Below are 24,993 nucleotides of genomic sequence, written 5' to 3'. Positions count from 1 at the left end.
TATTTGCCTAGGGTTGCACCTAAATCAAAACCCTGTACATAACAGACATGCAATTTATTTATTACTAAACGCTAAGTAACAGTGGTTGATTTTAAAACTTGTTAAAAACTTTGCTCCTGCCAAAAAGAAAAGAATGGAGATGATCATGGTCATGGTAATAATGTAATGACTGATGCTAGTACCAATGTCCAACCAAGAACCTTCATCTTGCACCTGTTAAGAAGTTTGGTTTAAAAAATATGTAAACAACCAGGTTTTATTATGCACATACAAGCAATAGGTTTTATCATGCACATTTTTCTCTAACACAATGATGCTAATTTAAAACAATGCCAACTGTAAATATATGGATATAATTACTACTTACCAAATAGAAAAAATGTATGCTCATTAAATCACTGATCATCAAAACGAAGCAGCACAACTGTGTAAAGTGAGTTTTTGTTGCCACTGCAATGCTGCAAAATGTACATACAACCAAAAAGTAGGGAAGCAATACCTAGAAGCAAAAGAATGAATTAAAACTTTGATGGTTTCCTTTATCAAAGACTAATACTTTGTAAGCAAGCAGAGCTCCCATTATGGTATGGTTGAACACAGTGATAAAAGGAAGTACGACACTGTTGTCAAAACTGTTGATACTGGCTATGTTCCCCACTCCAAAAAATGACAGTACAGCAAAAAACAAGAGCATATAACAACGCCTGGTTGTATGAAATGAAAGTTCCTGGTGTTCAGTACTGTCACCTAAAAAACAAGCTTGAATTACTTTTTAACAAAGTTTGTTTGGGAACAGCCTTACCTAATTCCAAAGTATTTTGTGTAAAGTCTAATTCATCCAATTTTGACATTTTTTGTCCAGACCCCACTTCTGATATCTCAAATTCCACACGAGTCCACAGAGCAAGCAGGATACATAGGGTAATACAGAACAACCCATCATAGGAAAGACTGATTAAAAGATAAGTGGAACAATGACAAACGTAAATGCATAGCATACGGTGCCACAATTTTGTTGATTGAAAAATAGGGATGAACCAACCACCCAACAAAGTTACCCAGCTGACAACATGTATCAACATTGAAACTTCCCCATACACTGAAGACATGTATAGCGCAAGTGGAGACATAATTCCACAGGTAAAAGGAAGAATGGACAGCAAGGAAAGGGCCCTGCTGCTGATTCTTCGACTTGAAATGTAACATAGCAATGCGCCCAAACCACCAGCACACACAAGAAGTGCGGCATTTGGACTTCTGCCCACAACAGGCAACATAGGAAATAATGATAAAATAAAACACATCACAGCTGCATAATATTTCACTGAAGTGACTTTCAGTTTGACGAACAGAAATGCAAAAACAAGAAGCTCAGCACTTAATATGTGTCTGTAGAAAAAACTTAACACCAAACTCCATGTGCCCATCAGGCCAATACATGCATAAATAAAAATTCCTTTTAGTACTGGCTTGTTGCCTTTCAATATTGTCCAACAAACCTGAAAAACAGTTTGTTGTGTTACGATGTAATACCAGATAGGTAAAGGAAGCAAGCAATATAAATAACTAGATAATGGAACTTGTGACATGTAAAGATTCACACATATGCAGATACCAAACACAACAAATGCATAGAATAAAGAAGATGGGTGGCTTTTCTTTCCGGTAGGCTTCATTTTTTCGACTTGGCTTTGAATGAAACTAACTTGCTGTAAAACTGTGCAAAGAGACACAGCCATCCAGCCGAGAAAGCTTAATGCTACAGATAATGAGAGTATCAGTCTGTGATATGTGTGATAGTACTGCAGACCTTGTAAAGAAAGGTTAATCAACTTATATGACAAGGTCAAAGCCTGGTCATACTTCTTGGCAGAAATAAAATCTATAATTTTGCGTGTCATATCAGTTACTTCACTGTCACTAAGACCCAAAAATGGTGAAAAAAATAATGACTTCTGTTTGGTCATCTTCAATTTTACAATAAATTGTTCAGCTATTTGCTGGGCATTAGCCAAGAGGAGCTTGCATTTGGATTCCAAGTCTACTGAAAGATAGTGGACGGGCAAGACTCCTACAGAATTTACAGGGACAGGTAACCCCAAAAGCAATGACATTAGAGGGGCAATGTCTGCTTGGTTTACATCAACCTGGTAAGTTGGATCCAACCCCCAGGACCTGCAAAGATACATAAAATTTACTTATTACAGTCACTGCATTAATAAAAGTATTCGCTGTCATACCTGGTCAAATCGATATCTGATTGTTCCAATTTTGCATTGTATTGCACATGTTTTGTTGCACCTGAACCCCACACAACCAGGGGTGTAAGAGTTTCAGATGGCAAACCTGCTCCATGCGATCCTATACAGTAAACAACAAATTTATAGTAAACATCTGATCACTTATATAAGTAGTTAAGAAACGAAAAATTTATCCACCCCAGTCAGTCATTCCATGATCAGAAGTAAAGACATAACTTGTTTGTCCATCACCCTTGTAAAAGTCTTCAATAATCTGAACAATCCTTTTGACTCCCTCATCTACTAATCGAATGTTCGACAAATACTCTCTGTGGATAACCAACTGTACATAAATTTACAGAAAAAAATTTTGGACCTGTTTTTCAAGAACTTTACTTGTGGTGATCAATCATTGTTGGTTTTGTGCTTTCAATGATGGAAATTTTAACCACAAAACTTTAGCGACAAACTTTACCTACTTTGACATTGGTTTGTGACTGTGTCCATTTGTATCAATGCCTAACAAGTGAAGAAAAAACACTATTTTCTCATCTGACAACTGCTGTTTTAGGGTTTCGTTTTCTTTAGCTGATTCGAAGAATTTGTCAACTTCATCAAATACCCAAGTATCAAGAAGTGAGGAATCATTTCCAGCAAAGTTGACAATTTCCGGAGAAAAACAATTTATGTGGACATGTGGACCAGCTCCTGATTAAAGCAATGCAATGAAATGTTTACCTCATGCTTTTTATGTATACAGACCTTGTAATCAAAAATACCTTCTGAGAACATTGGAAGAATATCTGCACTTCCCCAAGAATATGTAGATTTGCTCTTATTGAAAACACTGTCAAATTCAACAGGATTCTTTTTCCAGCCTGATAGAAGCAAGCATTATGATACCCTTACATAAGTTATAAAGTATTAACACTGCAGTTTGTATGTTACATTCATAACTAAAGCATACTTCTGGTTAATATATAAAGAGTATTGCTGACTTTAACTGATGTTCTTAGGAACTTTATACACAAACTTAAAAAGTAATGTAATTATAAACACAACTGCCAGACATGTATTCTATATACCTAGTACTCTGGCAGTTATGTTTTTTTAAACTGACATTACCTTTCAAAATTGCACTGACATCTTCATAAAAGCCAGCAATAAGTGCAACATGGCCTGGCCGGGATTCAGTCGGAACACGTGTATGTGACACACCCCATGTTCCTTCCTTTTCAATAATATTCCTGCAAAAATGGATGCTGCAAATAGGTTGGTATACTTATCAAAACACTTACCTTAAATATGGCGCTCTTGTTTTCCCGTTTTCGTCTAGTTCAAAAAACTTGTCAGCGCGAAGGCCATCTCCAACAAAAAGTACAAGTCGTGAAGAAGGAGGTTTAACCGAAGGAAGGTATTCTTGCATTCCGTGAACCAACGGCGATTTAAAGTATATGTCGAATATTGAAGCAAAAAGTATCACGTGGACAACGATGCTTAAACCAATAAATAACCAAAACTTCATTTTTGATGCTGCTGAGTTTTCAAAAAAGAGCACAAAACTTGAAATTGAAATTCAACAGTTTGTGTTGAATTGAGCTTACTGAACCGTGCTAGGTCATACACGAGTAAGCACGGGATTCCAAAAAAGAATCAAACAAAACATATTGTTACGGTAGGTATTTTTTTGATTTCAGACCAAAACTGAACTTCAAAAATTAATGTAATTTTTATGAAATGAAATAAATGTAATTCTTTTCCATGCCGCGTCGATGTCGCACACCGTGCAGCTACTAGGCTAGGTAGGCAGTGGTGGGATTCTAGGTAGGCTATCTCAAAAGTCATATTTTTCTGCCGGTTCTGTTACAAAAAGTCCATTGACAGTAACCAGTCATGCTAACCGGTTCGCTGATCTCATAAAATTTCGTGAGACGGCTCTATAGAACCGGTGCGAACCGGCTGAATCCCACCACCGCATGTAGGCCTATGCAACAATTTAATTACAAAAATTTACCCCGTTTTGTCGGAAAAGATAAAAAGAAAAAAAGCAAATGAGGTAAATTACCGCATAAATTTTGAAAAATTAACCCGAGTAAATTTGGTGGGTAAATTTCAAAAACACACCGGGTAAGTTTTACCGGAAGCTCTTCTAACAACGTTTGTGACTTCGCGTGCGCAATGTGTTTTGAAAACTTGTTGGTAGAAACTTGACTGTTGATGAAAGGCGTAAGCTACATAAAAGAAGAACGTAGTCCAGGAAGCTGTTACACCTAAGCGACGGTAATTTGAATCCCGGGATATGTTTTATTACTTTAAAAATCCCGGGATGTGCTTTATTACTTTTCAGGGTAGCCTAAATTTTTCTTCATGTGAACAGAGGGCATTTTAGAGTAGGCTATAACTTTTACCCTGAATGTGACGCCAGAAACTGAAATTTGACGTAAATTTGGAAATTTACCTGCCCATGTGAACAGGCTCTATGGCGCAGCTTATGTAGGCCTAACTTTCGCTATAAAAAACCATCGACAGTAGGCTACATGCAGATATCTTACGTTTTTCTGTTATGATTAGGCACAGCGAATGTCAATTATCAATGGGTTGATCGTATGTTGTGTAAACTAATGTTGTTCGAGATCTTTCGTCAACAACAAAAATGGATACCGCAGCAAAAAGATTAGAGGCAGGCGACCTCTTTAAGTTCATTCAGTATTATGTTTTTGGTTTGTGTTGCGTTGTTTAAGTTTGCTTACAATTTATGATTTTGTAAGACTGTTGCTGAATTTGTAATGTTTAATGATGCAATTTTGTAGTTCGAAAAAAAATATGTGCAAAACATTATTCACGGGCTTTGAAAGTTTTAAGTTATTTATGCAATTGCTTGTGTGACAGATATTACAAGATCTGAGATCAATCTTTATTGGGTGGTTAGGGTAAACTATGCTGGATTTTTGCCGGTTTAAAACCACCTACATGGTGATTGTATCCGAAAAATCTAAACGCAAATTATTTGCAGCTTATATCGCCCAATTAGTAGCTAAATCAAGTAATGGTCGAAACATATTTAACCTTAAATGTTTGAAGTGGTCGATAATTTTTGTTATATTTGTCCGCGTGGTGGCACTGTTGAACAACGTTTTAAATTATAACCGCAGTTAAGATTTTACTTCACAGCTGTTGTGATTGTGATGGATGCTGATTGTAAGCGATATCTTGATCAGTGCTAAAATCGTGTCATGATGACTTTGGCATTTTCAGGACACATAACAGCCTAGAGCAATTCTCTCATATCCCTAACCAATGTCGCAAATATTTTTGTTTTATCATTAGTAAAGTTTAATTTATGTTAAAAAAAATTGGTGCATTTTATTTTTGTATTGTGTGAAACTTTAAAGGTCGGTTTCAATAAGTCGTCTATTAACGTCTAAAAAGATATTTTATATTGTTTACAATTTTATTGGTCAAATTGTAACGTAGGATTTGTGGGCTACTGTGCAACAAAAGCAACAAACTCCACCAAACAACGTTGTTGTTGTTGTTGTTTTTACTCTGGAGAATAACTCAATTTGTTTGTCTGCATGTGGGGAAAAATCCATCCATAATATTTGTGGAGAAACAATCTGGCCTTGGAAAAACCGTGGTCGTCCAGTGGGTCGCCGCGAGCCATTTCTCCGCAGGCGTTGCACACGAACCCTCAGCAAGCAGCACCCGGCACTGGCGTTTGACCGCATTTGCGTGTTTGCTCTACCTCTATTTGTGGAAAGCCGCTTTTGTTGGCTCACGCAAGCTCAATAGGGCGGGACGACGTAATAAAAGAAACAGGAGCAGTCACGAGAAAGGTGCACAAAGTGCGTACGTACTCGCTCTTTTGTTCAAGGCTCAAGCGCATTGTTGGTTCGAGTTCGCTGCCCCGTGGACGTCACTCTATTCAACCGTTACAAGGTGTTTGCTAAACTGTTTTTGCACCAGGGAGAAATAGGCATTGCTTTGCTGAGCAGAAAATAACCTGGTTTTAAAATAAAATAGTTTGAAGAAACGGTTTCACAAAAGATGGGAAAACGTACAAAGCTGTAAATTTCATCTCGTTCAATACAATATTTAGTTAATAATTTTTTTTCGTTCAACTGGTGTAATGCTAAACAAAACACTAGTTGCTGTTTTCAAGAACTTGTATTTTAGTTGACGTTTCGCCCACCAGAACGGTAGGGCTTCTTCAGAGCAATGAATGATAATACAGCGGGCACAGAGGCGAAAATGTACAAAAACAGCGGGATACGATGGAAAATAATTACTTAAGGACAAAGGCTTTCCGTGAAGAGTTGGGTGTGCTAGAGCAGGGCTACTCAAACTTTCTTGCTCTGCGACCCCATTTCAAAACAAAAATTTCTACGCGACCCCTTGATGGGTATAGCCCAGTGGTGCACAAGCTTTTCGCTATGACAGCCGCATCACAGATCTTTATTTCACAAATGGCCGCTAAATGCCTGCTTGCTTTGGTTTTAAAATTACTGATTAAAGAAATACTTATATTATATATGTATATATACACCAACTAATGGCGCCTAAAAAAGACTTGACACACAGATTGACAATCTGAGCTTTTATGACGTCATAATCTATATTGTGACGTTTGTGGTATCTGCTTTTTCGCATTGTTTGCACACAATACACTTAAATCAGTCAGGCGCATATGGCTACTAGGCTGGTAATACTCTTTTAAGTTCCACAAAATGTGTTTAGAGCAGTTTAAAAATCAAAATATTTTGAGTTTTTATTGACGTCACTGTCGCCAGTGCATGTATTCTAATAAACATGTCCACGGCCGCACAAACTCGTCTCTGCCGCCAATAAATGTACGCACATATACCATTTATTGTGACTGACATAATAACGCATAATGTTGCACGACCCCAAAATTATATTCCGCGACCCCATTCGGGGTCGCGACCCACAGTTTAATAAGCCCTGTGCTAGAGAATATTTAGTGTCGAATTAAATATAAAAGTACCAGGTGTTTTGTTAATGAACATCATTTTTCGTTTTGTCCAAACGAACTTGAGATTTTCCCAGCTTACTTTGGATCTCACAAATACATTTTCATAAATGTAGATGTCATTATTACAACGCAAATTTCCACAAATTTTTACATATGCGAACAATGTAGCCTACGCATGGCGTTGCGAGGAGTAGTGCTTAGCCAAGGTTAATCCCAGCATTTGTTTGTCTCGGTCTCAGGCACGGACAAAGTTAGCAATCCCTAGCCCGCAATAAAGATGCAAATTTAATTTGATTATGCACCAACCGCAACTTAATGTATCAACACTTTAAACGTTTTGAAATATATCCCTGGCAACAACATTATTTAATTTGCTGTTAAAAACACGAAGTGTCTGCAAAAATAATAAACAAAGGAGATTTTTAAAGTTATTAGAAAAATTTTGCGGTTTGAAAAAAACAAACATTCTTTTTAATGTATGTGAGGTTTTTATGAGGTGCCAAAATTTCCTATTTTTAAATTTCCAAACTTTTTTTCGTTTTTACTTTACAGGGTAAGTATTAAGTAATGTTTATCATGATGTCCAGACAGAATATTGCTTCGGTTTGAATCCTGTAAACTTATTTTTTAAATGTAATTTATTATTCCATGTTGCCTTTTAACGTTCTTATTTCCAGTGTTTCGTTTTTGATAATATTTAAAATGATTCTGTTTTCTTGAACATGTAATTTATTACCTTCGCTAATTGCCCACAACCGGATGCCGAATCATAAAAGGTGCGGTTTCAAAATTCGGTTATTCACCGCTCATATATTGCTGACTCATCGAAGAGAAATTGCGTGGGGGTTTAAAGGTCGTGGGTGTGACGATTGCCCCCAGGGGCTTCAAAATAAACAACTTTTCGGATAAATGCCAGGAATTCGTAGAATACACCTTTTTCAATGCCACAAAGCAATATGTTGTGTATGCTGACTTTTGGAGAAATTCTCCCGGCGTGAGCTTGACAACAGCTTGAACGAGAAGCTTACACATATTTACCCGTGCAAAACGACTACAGTGCACACAATGGAATTGGTTTAGCTTCAGCCTTTTTCTCTCGAGCATAACCCAGTCAATATGTACCGTCCTTTTGCTTCGAGTTGCGTAAGAAGTGCCTATTGAGCTTTGGTCCGCTACGTCACAAACAACCTGTTTGTTGTGTGACGTTTATTTTCTAACAGTCTGGCAATCTTCACATGGTCAGCAAGTTGTTTGCGTTCAAGTAATAATCGCCTTTTCAGGAAATGAATTAGCGGGAATATTGGCTTGCGTGTGAAATCTGTGTCAACTTTAGGTGTTCATTAACTTTTGGGGTTTTTGGTCATCCATTAACATATATGTGTTCAACGCAACTTTTATGTGCAACAAATGTGCCAGTTCGTAAAAAACGACTAAAATGGTCACGTTTAACAATGTATGAGCATAATTTTATTAAAGTCATACCATTACTTTTAGGAAGAAACAATACTAAAGCATTTTTTTGGTAAAGTTGATTACATGTCAATACATTTCTTCAACCTATACTTCCTGTATCGCTTTACGCCACTTGCACCGAGTTTACGCAATAGACCGCAATCGATGTGATGAATTGATTTGTGCAGCTCTGGTGTGTTGGCTTGTCGTTGAAAAACTGCTTGATATGCCGATTGCGACGTTGTTACTCACAAGCTTGTGCAAACACTATCTACGGAAATGCCCTTCGCAGTTTCTAAAAGGCCTCGTAGTTTCGCTTGATACACATTCCTTTACAGGAGCTTTTGTTATAAGGAAACGAAACTCTTTAGAGCTTTAAAGTTAAACGATCCAATGTTGTGGTATGCAAAATTCTCTTAAGCCCTTTAGATATATGTTGTCAAGAGTTTTTTGACTGTAGATTGTATAGGACAGTTGTTCTCAACCTTTTGTGGACTGTGTCCCCTAAAAGTAACTTTTGGGCATCGTGGTCCCCTTCATGTAACCCTGTAAGACCTGTGGTCCCTTTAAAAAAAGTAAATGACAAACTCGTGTCGGAATTCGGTACTAATTTCGGCTTGAAATATGTCGAATAGAGTACACAAGAATCCGTAATCATAAAAACCTCAATATAGACAAATATTATGTGAAATAGTCGATTAAATGAGGGAATAAAGTTATTAGCAACACACACTTAATTATGCACATTAAAAAAATAAAATAGCTTTTAGTGAGTGTTTCTGGTGAACCTACACCCTTCCACTCACCCCCCGGAACATAGCCCGTGCCTCCCTGGGGGACCATGCTCCCTGGTTGAGACCCTGGTATAAGATATAGTAGAAAATAAAATAGAACATGATGTATACGATATTACCCAGTTAAATTTTTCATCAAAGTTCATTTCTGTATTTGACACTTTTAATCTCAGTTTTTCACTTACTGAGTAATATATGTATCGCAATGTATTAATGCTCACAGTCGTGGCAAATCTATCGAAGTCCGATGTTTTACAGATTTATCTCTTATTCAATGCAACGTCGTAAACAGACTTTAATGATAATAAGTTGTGTATTTTTAAATTCAGTGACGTTGTTCGTCAGTGAAGCCTGGCACAAGAGCAAGGTCGCGGTACACTCTGCGTTGTTCAAATTTCGTAAGAACTATACTAGAAAGTCCTTCCCCGAAATGCGAATGCGCCCAGGGCAAGGTTTATTCATTGTTTCCAGCCTACGTAGTGACAAACGTTGTAGCCAAAGGCTCATAACAATTTATGTTAGTTTAAAAACGTGCTTTTAACTATTTTTAGATCATGCTTGGTACATCTCGCAAATTTATTGAAATTGTGTTTCCTGATTCGACAAAGTGCGGAGATGTGTACAGTGACGTACTAGGCTGTTACGTCACGTCAAATTTGCCGTGCCCGACGTGGCAAGTTTTACATAATCTCACCGCCGTTCTGATTTTGCTGACAAGTCAGAAATTGGTGTGTCTTCTTCGAAACGTTTAAACTCAGACAAGTCACTTTTTTCTTAGTTTTATGCCACACAAAACTCCAATAATAAGTGAAACAGGGATTTTTGTTTTTACTAAATGTTTAAATTAGTGATTTCACTCTTCCCGACCGGCAGGCGTTTCGTCTACGTTACTCACTTTTATTTGACTCGTACCCACCGCTAATACCAATAAGCGTTGAGCCGTCTTTTCGTAAAATGTCCAAACCATCCTTAAAATACTAAAGTCATGCACGTTTAGTAGTCTTTTGTACCACTGCTTTGGTAATATCAGCATGCACGGGTTAACGACACTTGAAAACACGACGGGCGTGAGTTCTGCACGTCACAACCGAGGTTACGCGTCACGGTTCGACGAACACAGCTTGTTTTGAACCTGAGAAATTGTCACGAGTTAGAATTCAAACCGCGTTGGAAAGTACTGCGCTCTATAAGAGATGATGGTCTTCTGATTTCGTGCGTTACCAGGTTATAGCTAAAGGTCCTTTTAACCTAATTATCGGGCGGAAAGGTTTGTGTCGCTTTAGACGTCGGGCAAATTCTCCTCACCCTTGTTTACACGGGGCTCGTGTTACAAATAACTGGTTAAATGCGACGCAAACAAAGGAGCTGTTTTGGATCTAAAAACACACCTTTGATACGCACCCAAGAAAAATCATGTGGACGACGTCAATAAACTGTAGAAATTCGATACCTAGCAGATGGACAATATCTGGTTGCCTGTATTAATAACAAACTCCATTTGGAATGAACATCACAATACAAATAAACGCCATCGCCCCAAAAACAGGTTTCCAAACTTAATCCCTTTTTATAGTAGCTGAAGCTGGAAAACAAACTTGGGTCGCGCTGTTATAAAACCATGAACGCTGTGTACCTGCCCGACCCCTACCACGAAAACACGTAAGCGATTTTACATAAATAGTTGCGTGTATTGACACCATTTGGTAGGAAGAAAAACAGGTCTCAGAACAAAGAAAGTAAACAGGCAGAAAAGCATAAAACGACTCGTGTGTCCGAATAAAAATAAATAAACACGGATTGGTTTGTGCATACAAACGTTTAACCGACAAAAACATTTGTGGTCAGTTTTACAGATGTTTTTTTATGTACTGGAGTTTTACAGTGTAAAAAATATTTGAAAAATTCTCGTAATGTTTGAGGGGCATGATCGTGTCAATCGACACCATGTCCACCCGATACTCACGTGATGTCACGTGACGCAGTGATGACGTAACCACTTCACCCTTAACAATGTTTTGTTTGAGAATTCTCAAGTGGTTTATTTGATTTAGCCTATGTTAAGGATCAAAAGGGTGTAAAACATTGTAAAAAGACAATTCTATTTTCTTTGTGGATTTTCGCTCACAGAAATTTAACAGATGTTCGAGAGTGCTTTCTCCTAAGTGTGTCGCGTCAAGCGGCCAGATAAGGTGGCGATAACTTGGTATTCGATCACTGCGTACGATCAAATAACGCTTTTCAAAAATGTTTTTGTTTAATTGTTGCTACGCCATGGTTAGTTGCGGGATGTACAAATGTGGTTTGTCTTGCGACAGAATTTCAACACAAATAACGTAAAAAACGTGCAAGACATTAAAAATCTGCATGGAACGGTTTGACGAATTTCGTTGTCGGCAATGAGAACGGCAATAAATAAAGTTGGACTGGCAAGAGTGATTTTGAAAAGAACACCCATTATGCAGCAGTTAAACTGTGGATACTCAATTAGGGAAATAAACATATTACACGTGGGAAAACGCACAGAAAAGATAAGTAACTTGAAAATGTACACCTTAACATCATATTGTGTCAGCACAGTATTTTTTCGCACGTTACAGACGTCAACCTTAAACAAAGAGTAGTAGCATTACATCATGACTTTTGTAGTGAGCATAGGCAAAGCGAATACAGCACTGGGGGTGTTATAGCACTCAATAGGCAATGCGAAGCTTAACCAATCATTTCAACTGCCTTAAAACGACTTCGTGAATAATACAAAAAAAACGACGCTTGGTCATTGCATGGACATTCTCAATTGCGAACGTCCTGAAATAAATGTTCAAATAAAATTGTCTTGTCCCGAGCTGTTTAAAGCGCAAGGAGCTTTGGTGACTGCACCGAGTCTGGGCTCTGGTGGCTCTCGCTGGACGAACTTCGTCTGTGTGCCGCCGCACAAGTGTAAGGCTGTTGCTGGTGGCCTTGCAGTGCAGAAAAGGTCATACTAGCTGTGTAGGATGGAGTAGGTGGATGTCTGGGTGGGTAATCCTGCATCGAGGAACTAAACTGGAAGTTGGTGTCAGTGGTCGCCGTGCTGCTGTTCATGCCCGGTGTACTGGGAAAGGTAAATACCCCGGTACTCACAGACGGGGTGGCGAGGGTGCAAACAGGGGTGTTAAGGGGGCCATCGTTGAGGGTATCTAGCGTATCCAACGTCATATTGGCGTAGCGATTGCTCCTTGTTGACGCGGGAAAAGCCTGGCCGTGCTGAGAAAGGTCGGTTGGATTTGGATTGCTGACGAGGGACTGGCTGCTGGCGCTGACGTCAAAACAAGGCTCGTTGTGTCGTGAGACTGGGGGAGCTGCGGTGATGACGGAAACCGCGGCGGCATGAGCTTGTTCTTGCTGGCGCGCTTCATGCATCGAAAAGTAGGAACCGTGGTGTGGCGCATCGTCCATCACCTCTGGCGGCGCAACAAGGGATAGTTCTGGCATCGATGGTACGGAAGAGGAATCTTGCATCATACCATGGTCTTCATGTTGTATCATGCTGACATCGGGAACGATTCCAGCCTTGCAGTTTGATGAGTGAGCTGCCAAGATGAATTCGAGGTGTTCCTTCTCTTGCTGCAGGGTCATGATTTCTTGGTGCAGAATATTCTGGCTTTCCTCCAACTGGTCGGTTTCTCCCTGAAGACGGTCAGTAAGCTCACGTCGACGATTTCTGCACTTGGCTGCGGCCACCTTGTTTCTCTCGCGACGAATGTGACGTTTTGTAGCTTCGGCAGGTGATAACTAAACCAAAACAAGTAAAAGTTAGATTGATTGTCATCTATAGCATTTTTTTATTTATTTTAAGTCATTCAGACAAAACATCGTAATTGTGCCACATAGAAAATTCAAAGTCCATATTTAACTTACATCGTGGTCAGGGACTTTTCGTTTGCGTCCAGGTGTTCCTTTCGGCTTTGGCTGTCCAGTGGCAGTTGTAGCGCCCCTCTTTTGCATACGTTGCAGTGGAGGTGGTTCCTGGACACCCTGGAACCTCGGGTGCATTTGGTGATGCGAGATGGTGGCCAATGACGTGGAGTTGTCATCGATCATGTGATGTCCGATTTGGTGGGGGGAAGAGGGTTGGTTGTGATACAGAGGGGGAAGACCCACGTGTGGTGACGACACCGTGCTCGGTGGGGTCAAGGTTCGAATGTCTACGTTACTGGTTGTGACGAGCCACTGAAGATCGGGACGGCTGATCACTGATGGAAGGTCGTGAGGATGAGGAACGGGCATTTGAGCTTGGTTTTGCGGTTCACCGTATGCTCCTTGGACCCCGACCATTTGCTGGTGCTGCTGCTGTTGTTGTAGATGGCGAATGTCGCCCGAGCTTCCGAAATCGCCCGGCGACGATGACGAAAACTGATGAGTTGAAATATTGGCTTCCGGAACTCCTTCGTACGGGTAAGATCGGTAGCCCTGCGCAAACAAAAAATAGATAATGATTAGCTTGTTGTTTACATGTAAAGTTTGGTTTGAGTCAGTTAACCAACATCAAGACATAAGTCGTAAAACTTTAGCGAGAAGATATATTTATTTAGCAGTTTTTCGTGAGAAAATTACGCCACGGACTTTGTGTCAGGTTTCACCGGCGATACGCAAAACAAAATAGCACCAGCGTGACTAATCACATTCCAACGTACGCGAGGAAGTCATTCATGAAATGCATGGGGCGTAAAACAAAACTTATACTTCCGCATTCCAAAAGTGGAAAGTTCACAGCTCTAAACGTTACAAGGGCGGTCACCCTAATTCCACACGCGAGTTGCGTAATCGCCTTCCCAGAAGTTCACTAGCTGTCTACAGCTAAGGGCCAATAACAAGCTTGGGCGCAGCGTGAACTCGAAGAGCCTCGTGCGCGATTACAGCGACGTAATTACAGCCTTTGTGACGTCAATACCTTTTCAACAATGCAAAAGAGAAAGGTGGTGCGCCCTCATTGAGGGTCCCACTGTACGGATATAAACCGTGATTTGGATTATTTTGTGGCTCCTCGTGAAACTTTGAATTCCATTTTTCTCCTTTTTACCATAATTATTTTCTGTAACTGGCGGCTCGCCCCCATTGACAAAGTTGTTAATTTACACGTGATTACAATGTCAATTGTACGGCTTGATGACCGGACAAAACAATCGACGGGGCTATATCGCAAGTACACTCGTACCAACGGTTCAAGGACCTGACCTGGTTTCCTGAAAAGGGGGGCTTTTGCAATCATTGAGACAAACTACAACTCTAGTATCGCCTTAAGCCTAAACGCAATTCGACTTGTCGCAATAATATGTCCGCGAGTTTTAGCGCACAAAACAACACCTCAGTTCGCCGTACACATAGTCCTCCTGAATTGCGCAACTGGCCTTTTACGAACAAAATACCTCGTGACCTAACCTACTAAAACAGTTTTTTTATCTTTTCGCCATGACGTCATGGGAAAGCACCGCAAAACGATCCAATTAGTGCGTCAAGGGATTTCAAAACTCCGAAACGCTGACTTGAGTGAAATCTACCTTTGAAGTGTGTTCTTCTATCGGTTGTTTCAATTTGCGGTAAAATTTCCTCTTACTGTAAAGGGCCGATCGATTGTCGATCTTTTAATCCACTTGCGTTGATACGGCGGGTGACAAACAACTTCACGAAGTATAAAAGTCGTAAACAAGCTCTCTTAACCTCTCTGGTCGAGCAATACTGCTACTCTGCCTAAACGTATGCTCTGGAAGAGTGTTTATGGGCTAGCGCGTGGGGAAAAAGGTAGACGAGAGAATTTGACGAAAAACATCTTCTCGCGGAACGTTCGAGGCGGAGTCACGTGCCAAATATCGAGTGCCTAAAATGTTTTTCCTCAACGTATTTGTTCTTTGTTTATGATGAGAATTGATAACTGGCGATAGTTGATCTCGCTTTAAATAATGTAGGCGGACATCTTCACTTTCGGGGACCAAAAAAATCGAAGACACTTTTGCCCACCCACTATATTTATATTTGAGATGATTTTGCAAAAAAATAAATCATCGGAAATCCTTTTCGTGGGAGAAAAGAACTTTTTTTGACAACGAATTTCGTCAGACAGTTCTTATACTTGAAAATGGACCCTAGAAGTCACGTAAACTACCTACTAATGACGAAGTCCTATTGAAGTGCACTCCTAATGCTTATACTTCATGTTGGGTACGCTAGGTCGTAATTAAACAAACTTAACGTCTCGAAAAGAAAATTTTGACCTCTAGAATTGTTTGAAATTCGCCCATTCCAAGTTTGCCTACCTGATTAACATTGTATCCTGCCTGGGTCTGAAATCCTTCATCGCTTTCGAAGCTTTGTTGGTGAGTGGTCGGGCAGTTCTCGCCATAGACCTGGCTCAGTTCTTGAAACATACCAACGCCTATCATGAAACAATCACGTGTTTTGCTCGGAATAAACAATTTTTGCCTCAGATCAGTATTGCAAACAGATCAGTATTGCAAATGTACAGTATATCAGAAATCAAGTAAATATTTGGTCCTGCGAAAATAAGAATATCCGGTTGAAAAACAAATGCTTTTAAATCCATGACACAGCGTTTTATGGTAATGTCCCACTGTGACGTAACAACTCTTATACTATCTGCTCTCTAGCTCCACCTGCCAGCATTCCGGTAAAATCCTATCCTCCTACGCAGTAACGTACATCCGCTTAACGTATGACTCATCCTTGAGCTATGGACCTGTATTGACACTTGAACAACTGACGAAGGCTCCGGCGCACCTTTATATAAGACGTCGAAGTTTTCAGGTGCGTTTTTCTCGTGCGCTCTCGAATTCGGTGACGCACACGACGGCGCTCTTTACGCAGTGTAGAAAACCAAGCACGTCACTGTTCTGCGAGAGAACATCGGACCATTTTCTCCATACCGGCGCAAAACGAGACGCACGCCCTCGTTTCGTAGCAACGTCCACACAAGCGCCGTAAGTTTTTTGTTCAGAACAATTGCGACGATGTCGCTTTTCGAGTGTCTGAATGTCTGGCGGTGCAAAAAAGTTTGCAGGATGCTAAAAATACCAACTGACATCAACTATGGAAATTTTTCCAAACGCCGATAATATTGTTTAATCGTCCGTGAGTAAATGTCGATCTGATAACCCTACTGTGGTAAACGAGCAAAGATAAACAAACTAATCCAAATTATTACCAAATAAAATTACTGCAGTTTTATTTGGTAATTATGTGGATTGACAAGTGAGTGTATCATATGTTGTCAACTAATAGCCATGTATATACAACTGATAAATAATTTAGTTTTTTTTTTGAAAACAAAACAATCGAGACAAAAATGAATTTCCATCACAATAAAATTTTATTTGTTTTTATCACCAACAATATGCAAATATCTATTTTGATGGCTCCAAAGAAATCTAATATTAAACAATCGGGTCAAGTTATAAAAAGTCGAATCGCTCGCGAAAATGGACGAGGCGCGTGCGTCGCATCGATACCAGCGTGCGTAAGACCTTTGGAGAACAAGCAGAGCGTGGCGACGTATTTGCGTCAACGTCATTACGCACTTACGTAAGTGCCCCGTGGGAGAAATAATGAGGAGTAGGAACAGGGAAGAGCTGGAGTGGGAAAACGAAGTCCTCACTCGCCTCAATGCGTTTTTGCTCGACGATAATTTCGTAGGCCCACATTAGAGCCAATTGTTGCATTTTATGGCATTTAAAAATCATCTTTGGATTAGCTGTTTTCTTGTTTCCGTTATGTGCCGAATATTTTGGTCGATTTGATGTTAGGATTATTGTGCAAAATATCTATTACACTCCAAGTTGTTGACGCAATTTATTCAATGAAAAATACATATTTATCTTTAACGAAAACCTACCGGGGGAAAATGGTCATTCAGGATTAAACAAAAAAACATCAATAACTTTCGTTTATTTGCGCTTTTTTTTACTTTGCACCCTTTCCAGGTCAATTTAACCAAGACAATTTTTTTAGGATATAAACGGCTTCAATAACCGCATTTTCAATGTTTTAAATGAGGCGAGGAAAAGGTCAACCCCGTGTAATAATAGTACACAAACGAGTCTACTCCCGAAATACACAGGCAATTATGTTAAACTGTTAGGCAAATCACATGGTTCAAAGAAGTAAGTTGCAATCATGAAGTGTTAAAGGCGTGTTCACTTGACTTTTTTGGCGGTTTCGTTTTTATATTCTTTATAGTGGAGAATATATTTCCAATACAAGAATTTTGCATCGTCATGCTGTGGTCAGGTTGTCTTAAAAAAGTATGGCCTGGCTCGTTTTGGTAACGTTACCACAGCAGGGATTTGTGGTCGAAAATCGACAATCAAGTTATAGGATTGAGATATAAATAGTTTTTAACTGTACACTGCGACGAAAAGCAATATTTGGTTATTAAAGGTGATGTGACATTTGCGACTTCCTGCGTAAACGCGGCCGGATGCCAAATGCCATTGCCAAAATGTCAAGGCAAACTGGTCGCTGCGTTACCCCTATCTGGCCTCATGTCTACTGATGTTACGAACTGCATGCACGTCGATGTTTTAGCTGTTTAATTATGTATGAACGGGAGAAAACGACGTTCTGCGAAATTCTACGTGCGAAGTATCCATTCTACATGCGAGGTATCCAGCGGATTGCAAGCAAAGTTACCCGATTTGGCTGTTTGTTTACTCATCCGCCTATATAGTTAGCTACAAATATGACCCAAAAGCGGACAACGCGACAAAAATCCCCATCAATTACAAAGTAACTAAAAAAACATTTTAGCTAAATTTAGGGCCGATTAAAAAGATTTTCTCTTAAAAATGCAACTGCGTATCACAAATACGCCTTCCCAGCGTCATAACTTGTTTTCCCGCATTCTACGCACGTAACCTTAACGTTTGCGTCGCATCGCCGCAGGCTTGCATTGTCTGCGTCAAAACCACCGACACAAGCCATGCATGACGACGCACGTGCGTCAACGTCACTATGCTGTGCGACGACGAGGGGAAGCCCCTGGTTGAAGAGAAAGTTCGCGGCGCTGAGAGTGTCTGGGTCGCGGTTTCTGCACTCTGATCGTGGGTGACGTATTACGTGACATCACAGGCTGGTTTTGTTACCGGGAATTTTATTTGTTATCAAAGTGTTTTTGTTAATTGTTGTAAAAAATTTGCAGTTGTAAACAGCGTTCACCTACATTTGCACTTGAAAACAAAGTTTATTCATTTTTAGGATTGAAGTATTGCTTACTTCAAAATTTAAAGCTTTGCAAACTATTTGTGAATTATCGTGGAGGTACACATAATCCCTATGAAACAACTTGTTAGCGTCATCACGTTGTACAAAACGAACGAATATATTTCTTGCCTGTACATCTTTTATTTTAGTTGTTTTATCAGAACTTACTGTAGCAAAAACATGTTTTGATAAAATGTCCTTATGCAAGTGCATACACAGATGGCCTTTTCTGTTTTGTGATACCAGCAGTTATGTTAAAAAATGCCGAAAACTGAAAAAAAAATCGTTTTTGGTACTAGGAGTCTGGAATGACCTTGCAGGTTTATGAAACGTCATGTGCCTTCGAAGCTGAGTTATTTTGGCGCAATTTGTAGGCACCTGCGGTATGTGACAATAGCTTACAAGCGTATATGATCGTGTAGCACGACAAACGCCCGAGGCTGTGAACTTAGACGAAGCGTCAACGCCATTTGCGTCCTCACGCATTTGCGTCAAGTTCAGTACGCGGGCAGGTCGTTGGTGCAACCTAGAATAGCAGCAACGACAGCGGCAAACGCAAGCATAAAGGTTAGCAGTCAGTTTCTTGCGCCAGGTCTTTGGTTTTAATTTAGGAGAAAACAGGTGTATTTTGGCACGGGTTTGGTTTTTATGATGTAACAGTTTGACACAAGTGTTACATAAGGCAAAGTCCTTTTTTGAAAGAGCCTTATGTAACACTTTTGTCAAACTGTTACATAAGGCTCTTTTAAAAAAAGGACTTGTTGTACGGTTTACCAGAGTAAAAATTACTGGAAACACGTGGTGAAATACGCAACAACGACCTGTTGTCCGTATGTCATGTTATATTTCGGGTAAACTTTTATTTGTGTGCATACAGCGGCTTTATCGTAGTGTCAGTTCCCTTGGTGCGTATAGGCGGGCGGATTAACGCGCAGTGCAAACTTCTTGTTTATTTAATGTCGACCGGCACCAGGCAAAGTAAATATTACGTAAATATCAAACCCAAGTCACGCAGGGAAGACGAAACTGAGTTGGTCGAACTCGTAAATTCGATGCGGTTGGTATTTGTGGTTTTGTTTCCACGTGTGAAGTGATGCAATGCTAGCGGTAAGAGGAAGCAATTGATTTTGCTGATTTTGAAGTCACCACTATACAATTAACACAACAGAGATAAAAAAACTAACAATTTAAAAAATAAATTCAGTGCTATGATTGTCGAATATTTTTAACGACCATTTTTCTACAACATTCGGCAAACATATTTACTATTTTTCACTAGTTCTGTTTTCCAGTGTCAAGTTTGAGGGAGTTCTAATCAAAACCAACAAAACAACAATTTAGTTAAAAACAAGTGTAGAATTTGCTTAGTAAGCCGCTTCCACCTGTGATTAACCGCATAGTTCATTTTGTATTCTGGTCTAAATCTTTATTTAGGCCACTTTGCTTGGCTGCTGACGAAGCTACAAAATCCGATACATACGCGCGTAGTTCGATCGTTTAGTCGTTGAGCTGATGTCAGTTGCGCATAAGTCTGTTCACAAATATGTCATAAAGTGGTTGCTCATACGCCATACAAGCCTCGGGTGTTATATTAACGTCAACTCTTACCGCAACATGAGCCAGAAAAACTGACTACCAATTTTATCTTCCCGCTTATGTAGCGATTATCTGAAATGTATGTTTGTCTGCAGTTTTGGATTTTTGTTGCTGTCTTTGTGCTCGGCTAATACAAGTTCAACGAGTTGAAAATACATTGTCCAAGCCCTTTTGTTTTGTTCGTTCAATTTGATGTCTTGGGCAGCAGTGCCGTGTTTGTTTGGTACAGAAAAATGTAGAAAAATTTAGCGCCAAAACATTTTACTGTCAAAAAGCTAAACATTATTGCCTAAATTTGAATTTCTGTTCCCATGATACCACAATTTTGAAAGCACATCTGCCATTTTAACTCCCCTAGCAGAAACATCCGTTTATAATTCAAGCAATTATGTTAACCAAAAAGCCATCATGGCAAACGCATGAGATAACGGCGATCTAAATTCACCAGGGATGCAATAACGTACGCTTTGATCTGTATTGTGCAAGTGATTGTAGCCTAAATCTGTCTCCGAGCGCAGGAAATTTCTGTTTTCCCGTAGCTATATGACCGGACAAACATATGGTGTAATGCTTTAATAGTGTGTATGGTAACGTGTAAACACTAGAAAAATCGGCACTACTTCGACAGCTGACTTGCCGAACTTGGATATTTCGTCAACGCTGCTGGTGAACTATTTTTGGCATGAAAAGTTGACACGGCAAACTTAATCAGCTGATTCCATTGTGACGTTTAGCCATTGTACACACAGCACGTGACACGCCGCAGGTACGTGTGTGGCTCTGTCATATAGCACACAAAGGACTGTGTCAAGTTACTTTTGTCCACAAATCACCTCACGCACTGGTGGGACATGGAGACGAGGGTAACGGCAGAAATCAAACAACAAACAACTTTGACGTTTTGCGTAACGAAAGTGGGTCTGTTTTGGATTTGTTGTGGAAATCACAAGACCACCCGTCGTGAAGTTTAAGGAAAAGTTTCCATATTATTACAGGTTTACCATATTACAATCGGGAGAGACTACTGTGTGGTTGGTCGGGAACGCAATTTTTCCCTTGTAATGAACTGCGTCACGTGGAAAACTTTTCATCTTGGTTACGCGGGAGTTTTAACATTTTTCGTTCAACACCCCAGTAATGTTATTTTAGCAAACCCCGCTTGTGCAAAGTCCGAATTAGGCAGTTATATGTTTATCGAATATACCAATTTGGAAGACAGACCCTCAAAACAATCTAAAAGTCCACGGAATTTGCGATTGGATGCAGGGAATCAATACCAATTTTAACAATATCAATCCCTATGCGCATGCTATTTCGGGCGTGGTAAGTGAAATTACTAATGCGATAGATTTGAAGTTGAAAGCCAAAATAACACGATTATTTAAAACTTAGGTCAAAAATTGGCAGGAATTAAATCTGAATCTTAAATACAAAACAAGTGGTGCAATTAAATAAACATATCACTCCAATCACCAATATTAACAATCAATTTTTATAGTCCTCCCTCAAATAACCAATTCTAATATGACGGAGCAACCATTATGCCCACAACGCAAATTATCTCTTTAAACCGTGTGCTTCGTCTAAAACGCACATCAGACCAAAGGCAGCCTGTTGTTTCTCATTAGTTACATTTTCCAGGCTTCTACAAAAGGTCATTGACACACAGGACGGCAATGAAATGGCGGTTTTTGTAAAGTCGCATCGCGAAAGGTCTCTTTTCTACGAATGTGCTGGGGAGGTCGAAAATTTCTAAGAAAATTCTATAAAATTGTCATGAATCATGCTTTTCTCTTGCTTGTGATCTGCGTGTGGATTAAGAATATCTCGGAATGGGAATTTGTCAGGCAGATTGGCCCACGGGTTCAACATTGGATAAACAAGTTTAAATGTAGTAGAATTATAATTATTATACAATCATAATAAAATGTGTTATTTTACTCTGTGATGTATAAGAGAGTTCTAAAAAAATCGAAATACTTACAAATTGAAATGTGTGCGCATTGCAGCAAATAATTTATTGACAAATATTTTGTGTAAACTTCTAGGCAAATCTTACTATAAGTTTTCGTTACTTAATATCGCAACATTTTATACTCTTCAAACTAAGCTGTTTTCTGTCGAGCTGACATAACCTGACTCAAGGGCGACACCTATCAGCAACGCGCGATTCTGTACAACGTCTCGTCTGATTTACTCCTAAAGTGAGTGAACAAATATACGATACTCTACATCTACAACGTTGACCCACCTCTGGGTGGCGCATATCTGATAAGTGATGATGCAATTTCCGCCTCCCGTTGCCGAGTGATCCTTGACAAATCCATGACGTCAGTTTGGCTGGCAAAGGCGAGCCTGTGGGCAAGATAATGATCCTCATCCCCAGTAACTGAAAAAAGTCAACAAACGCTAGTCAAGTTTGCTTTTTCACATTGCTACTGTTTATGGTGTAGTTTTGGTGTTCATGTAGAACAGATCGGGGCAAAAAAACAAAAAACAAACACACCATGGTGGCAAGTTTGTTTGCGTGTGCTTCTGCAACCGTAAACACTCCACAGTTATTCATTGTTTTGTGTGAGTCACTGCGCAACGAGCTCGCAGAACTGCGCCGCTGGCCGTGTATACCTACAAGTGTTGATGTACACAGTTCGTTTCCGGTTGCTCTGCCCCATAGTTGCGACTGTTTAGTTTCTGTTTATATCTAGCCGTCGATTTGTTTTGTTGCTCTTTGTACCGCAATAAAATGTCGAAATCGCATAAAATGGTGCGTTTTTTTTCTGCCGCATACAAAGAAAACTAAAACCGTTTGAAAAGTGAGCATCGAAACGAAATTACTGACCAATACAATTTGCAAGATTTATAACCGTTGCACAAAACGTTTACTACCTTAACAGCAGCGAAAATACACTAATTTGTTTTCATGGATGTGTTTAAAAATACCTATACTATATGTTCAATCCACAAAGTGGTCAAATTTGACTTTCACTTTTTTGCTTAAAAATCTCATCCAGGTGTCGAATTTTAATTTTGTGTTCCTCAATAACTAAGAAAATTAACGCATAAACTAATATTAATTACGGGAAAATCCTTTCATTTAAAGAAAGCGTTTTTGAGATTACACCGTTAAATTAAATATTTACTGGATGCTTCTTTCAGGTCAAGCATTTTAAAGTCCATACTCCATAACTTAAGAGCCATTACGTAAAGTCGCTCGTTTTTATTTTGTGGGGAAAGTAGCACGCTCCTTTTGTATGTCGAAAATAAAAGCAAAACGATTTGTTCTATTGATTTGACCACCATGTTTGGTAATACCGCAATAACATTTACAAATATTAATCATCCGAAAATTGTAGACTAAGGAGAAATGTTAGTAACATCCACCAACCTCCTGTTCCGTATATGCTATGATAAAATGCCATTCGTCAAGCTCCACCTGTCTTACGGGTGCTTCTATGATTCGTCGTGTGTCTTATTTCACACCGCTGGGATCGTGACTCAATCCGCTGTACTCTCACTGCAAATCGACGATTTCGCTCAAAAACTTCCCGCAGCCTTACGACGAACCGATGAGTCTGACTGTAGTGCTCACCCAGATAACATATTGCGTCACTGCAGAACTGCTGCACAGGTGTTTCAGCTATGACTCTACCTTTGTTCCGACTGAATGTATAAACGTACTGTGATTCTGCGGCTACGCAACGGCCTTTAGGAAACGAACTACCGAACACCGGGCTGCTTTGATGGCACAATTAACTCGCCGTGCATGCGACGAACGAGCATTGTGCGTTTCCTCGTAATAACGGAATTGTAATCGCGCGTAAAATGCACACACGCTGCCTGCTGAAGAGCTTTATTTGTTTGCACCTCTGCTGGTGTTATTATACGGCGACGTCAAGGCTCTAAAGAGTTGGTAATTGAAAAATATTAGGCGGACAAAAAAAAGACAATTCCTAGAATTTACCCGTTTTTAAAGATGTTTTCCAAGACATTTCTTAGGCTAGAATTGAACAGATTTTTCCAACAAATCATCAACAAAATGCTGAACGTGAATGATTAGATTACCGCTTTTTGTGCAGTGGCCTTACATTTTCATTGTGGGCTAGATAAACTCCGATTGGTTTGCACACCTGATTGGCCAATTTTAAGTATATGTTGTCAGGACACAAATTGTTTATTTTCCTTGTTTTTGATCCAAATCAAAAATGTACCATACACAAATCACGCATGGTTATGGCATATGTGACTCAACGCCGACATTTAAGTGTGAAAATCGAACTTTGGATGTGTTTCGCCGTTAAAACGCCGGTGCCGGCGGATATGATGTAACTCGAAGCCGGACGCAAAGCGTGCTGAAAGTGTGCGAACACGATTATTCGAGCTCACGCGGCTATTGTTTTAACTCTATTATAGCGACTTACATCACACATCAATGGCTAATCGGCCCATTGTTTTACTTGGCTACAATTTCCATTAGGAAATCCGAAATTTAGGTATCTTTTTCAATGCGCGATGCCAGTTTGCTGTATCGCCTTTGGCTTTGTACTTTTTTAATTCTTGATTGCAAAGACGAAAACGTTTGACGACGATATAAAAGGATTTTTCACACAGATCTATAACAGTGATACGCCTATAAGGACTTTTTTTCATTAAACCTGAACCGACCCCAACT

At 39.7% G+C, this 24,993-nt stretch overlaps 2 protein-coding genes across 4 annotated transcripts; both read right to left on the bottom strand.

The window, feature by feature from the left end:
* Positions 1 to 39: 39 nt before the first annotated feature.
* Positions 40 to 3,821, bottom strand: LOC145221951 (GPI ethanolamine phosphate transferase 1-like). Its single transcript, XM_080088064.1, has 10 exons — positions 3,539 to 3,821; positions 3,366 to 3,487; positions 3,020 to 3,118; positions 2,720 to 2,948; positions 2,439 to 2,569; positions 2,241 to 2,361; positions 803 to 2,175; positions 557 to 747; positions 368 to 499; positions 40 to 213 (listed from the first exon to the last, which is right to left on the bottom strand). The coding sequence occupies exons 1-10, from the start codon at positions 3,763 to 3,765 to the stop codon at positions 55 to 57; spliced, it is 2,784 nt and encodes a 927-aa protein (XP_079944190.1). The 5' UTR covers positions 3,766 to 3,821; the 3' UTR covers positions 40 to 54.
* A 7,325-nt stretch (positions 3,822 to 11,146) lies between these two features.
* Positions 11,147 to 24,120, bottom strand: LOC145232538 (uncharacterized). 3 transcript variants are annotated; one of them, XM_080097174.1, is made up of 5 exons: positions 23,710 to 24,120; positions 22,576 to 22,713; positions 15,770 to 15,888; positions 13,377 to 13,928; positions 11,147 to 13,250 (listed from the first exon to the last, which is right to left on the bottom strand). In XM_080097174.1, exons 1-5 carry the CDS (start codon positions 23,741 to 23,743, stop codon positions 12,327 to 12,329), a joined length of 1,767 nt encoding a protein of 588 aa, XP_079953300.1. In that variant the 5' UTR covers positions 23,744 to 24,120; the 3' UTR covers positions 11,147 to 12,326. The 3 variants fall into 3 exon arrangements, with proteins under 3 accessions (XP_079953300.1, XP_079953308.1, XP_079953317.1); XM_080097182.1 differs by lacking the exon at positions 15,770 to 15,888; XM_080097191.1 differs by lacking the exon at positions 23,710 to 24,120 and having other exon boundaries at positions 15,770 to 16,007; positions 22,576 to 22,638.
* Positions 24,121 to 24,993: the final 873 nt, after the last annotated feature.

Source organism: Phallusia mammillata, chromosome 1 (assembly GCF_965637545.1).
Source record: "Phallusia mammillata chromosome 1, kaPhaMamm4.hap1.1, whole genome shotgun sequence".
Lineage (NCBI taxonomy): Eukaryota > Metazoa > Chordata > Ascidiacea > Phlebobranchia > Ascidiidae > Phallusia > Phallusia mammillata.
This window is presented reverse-complemented; position numbering and strand designations above follow the sequence as displayed.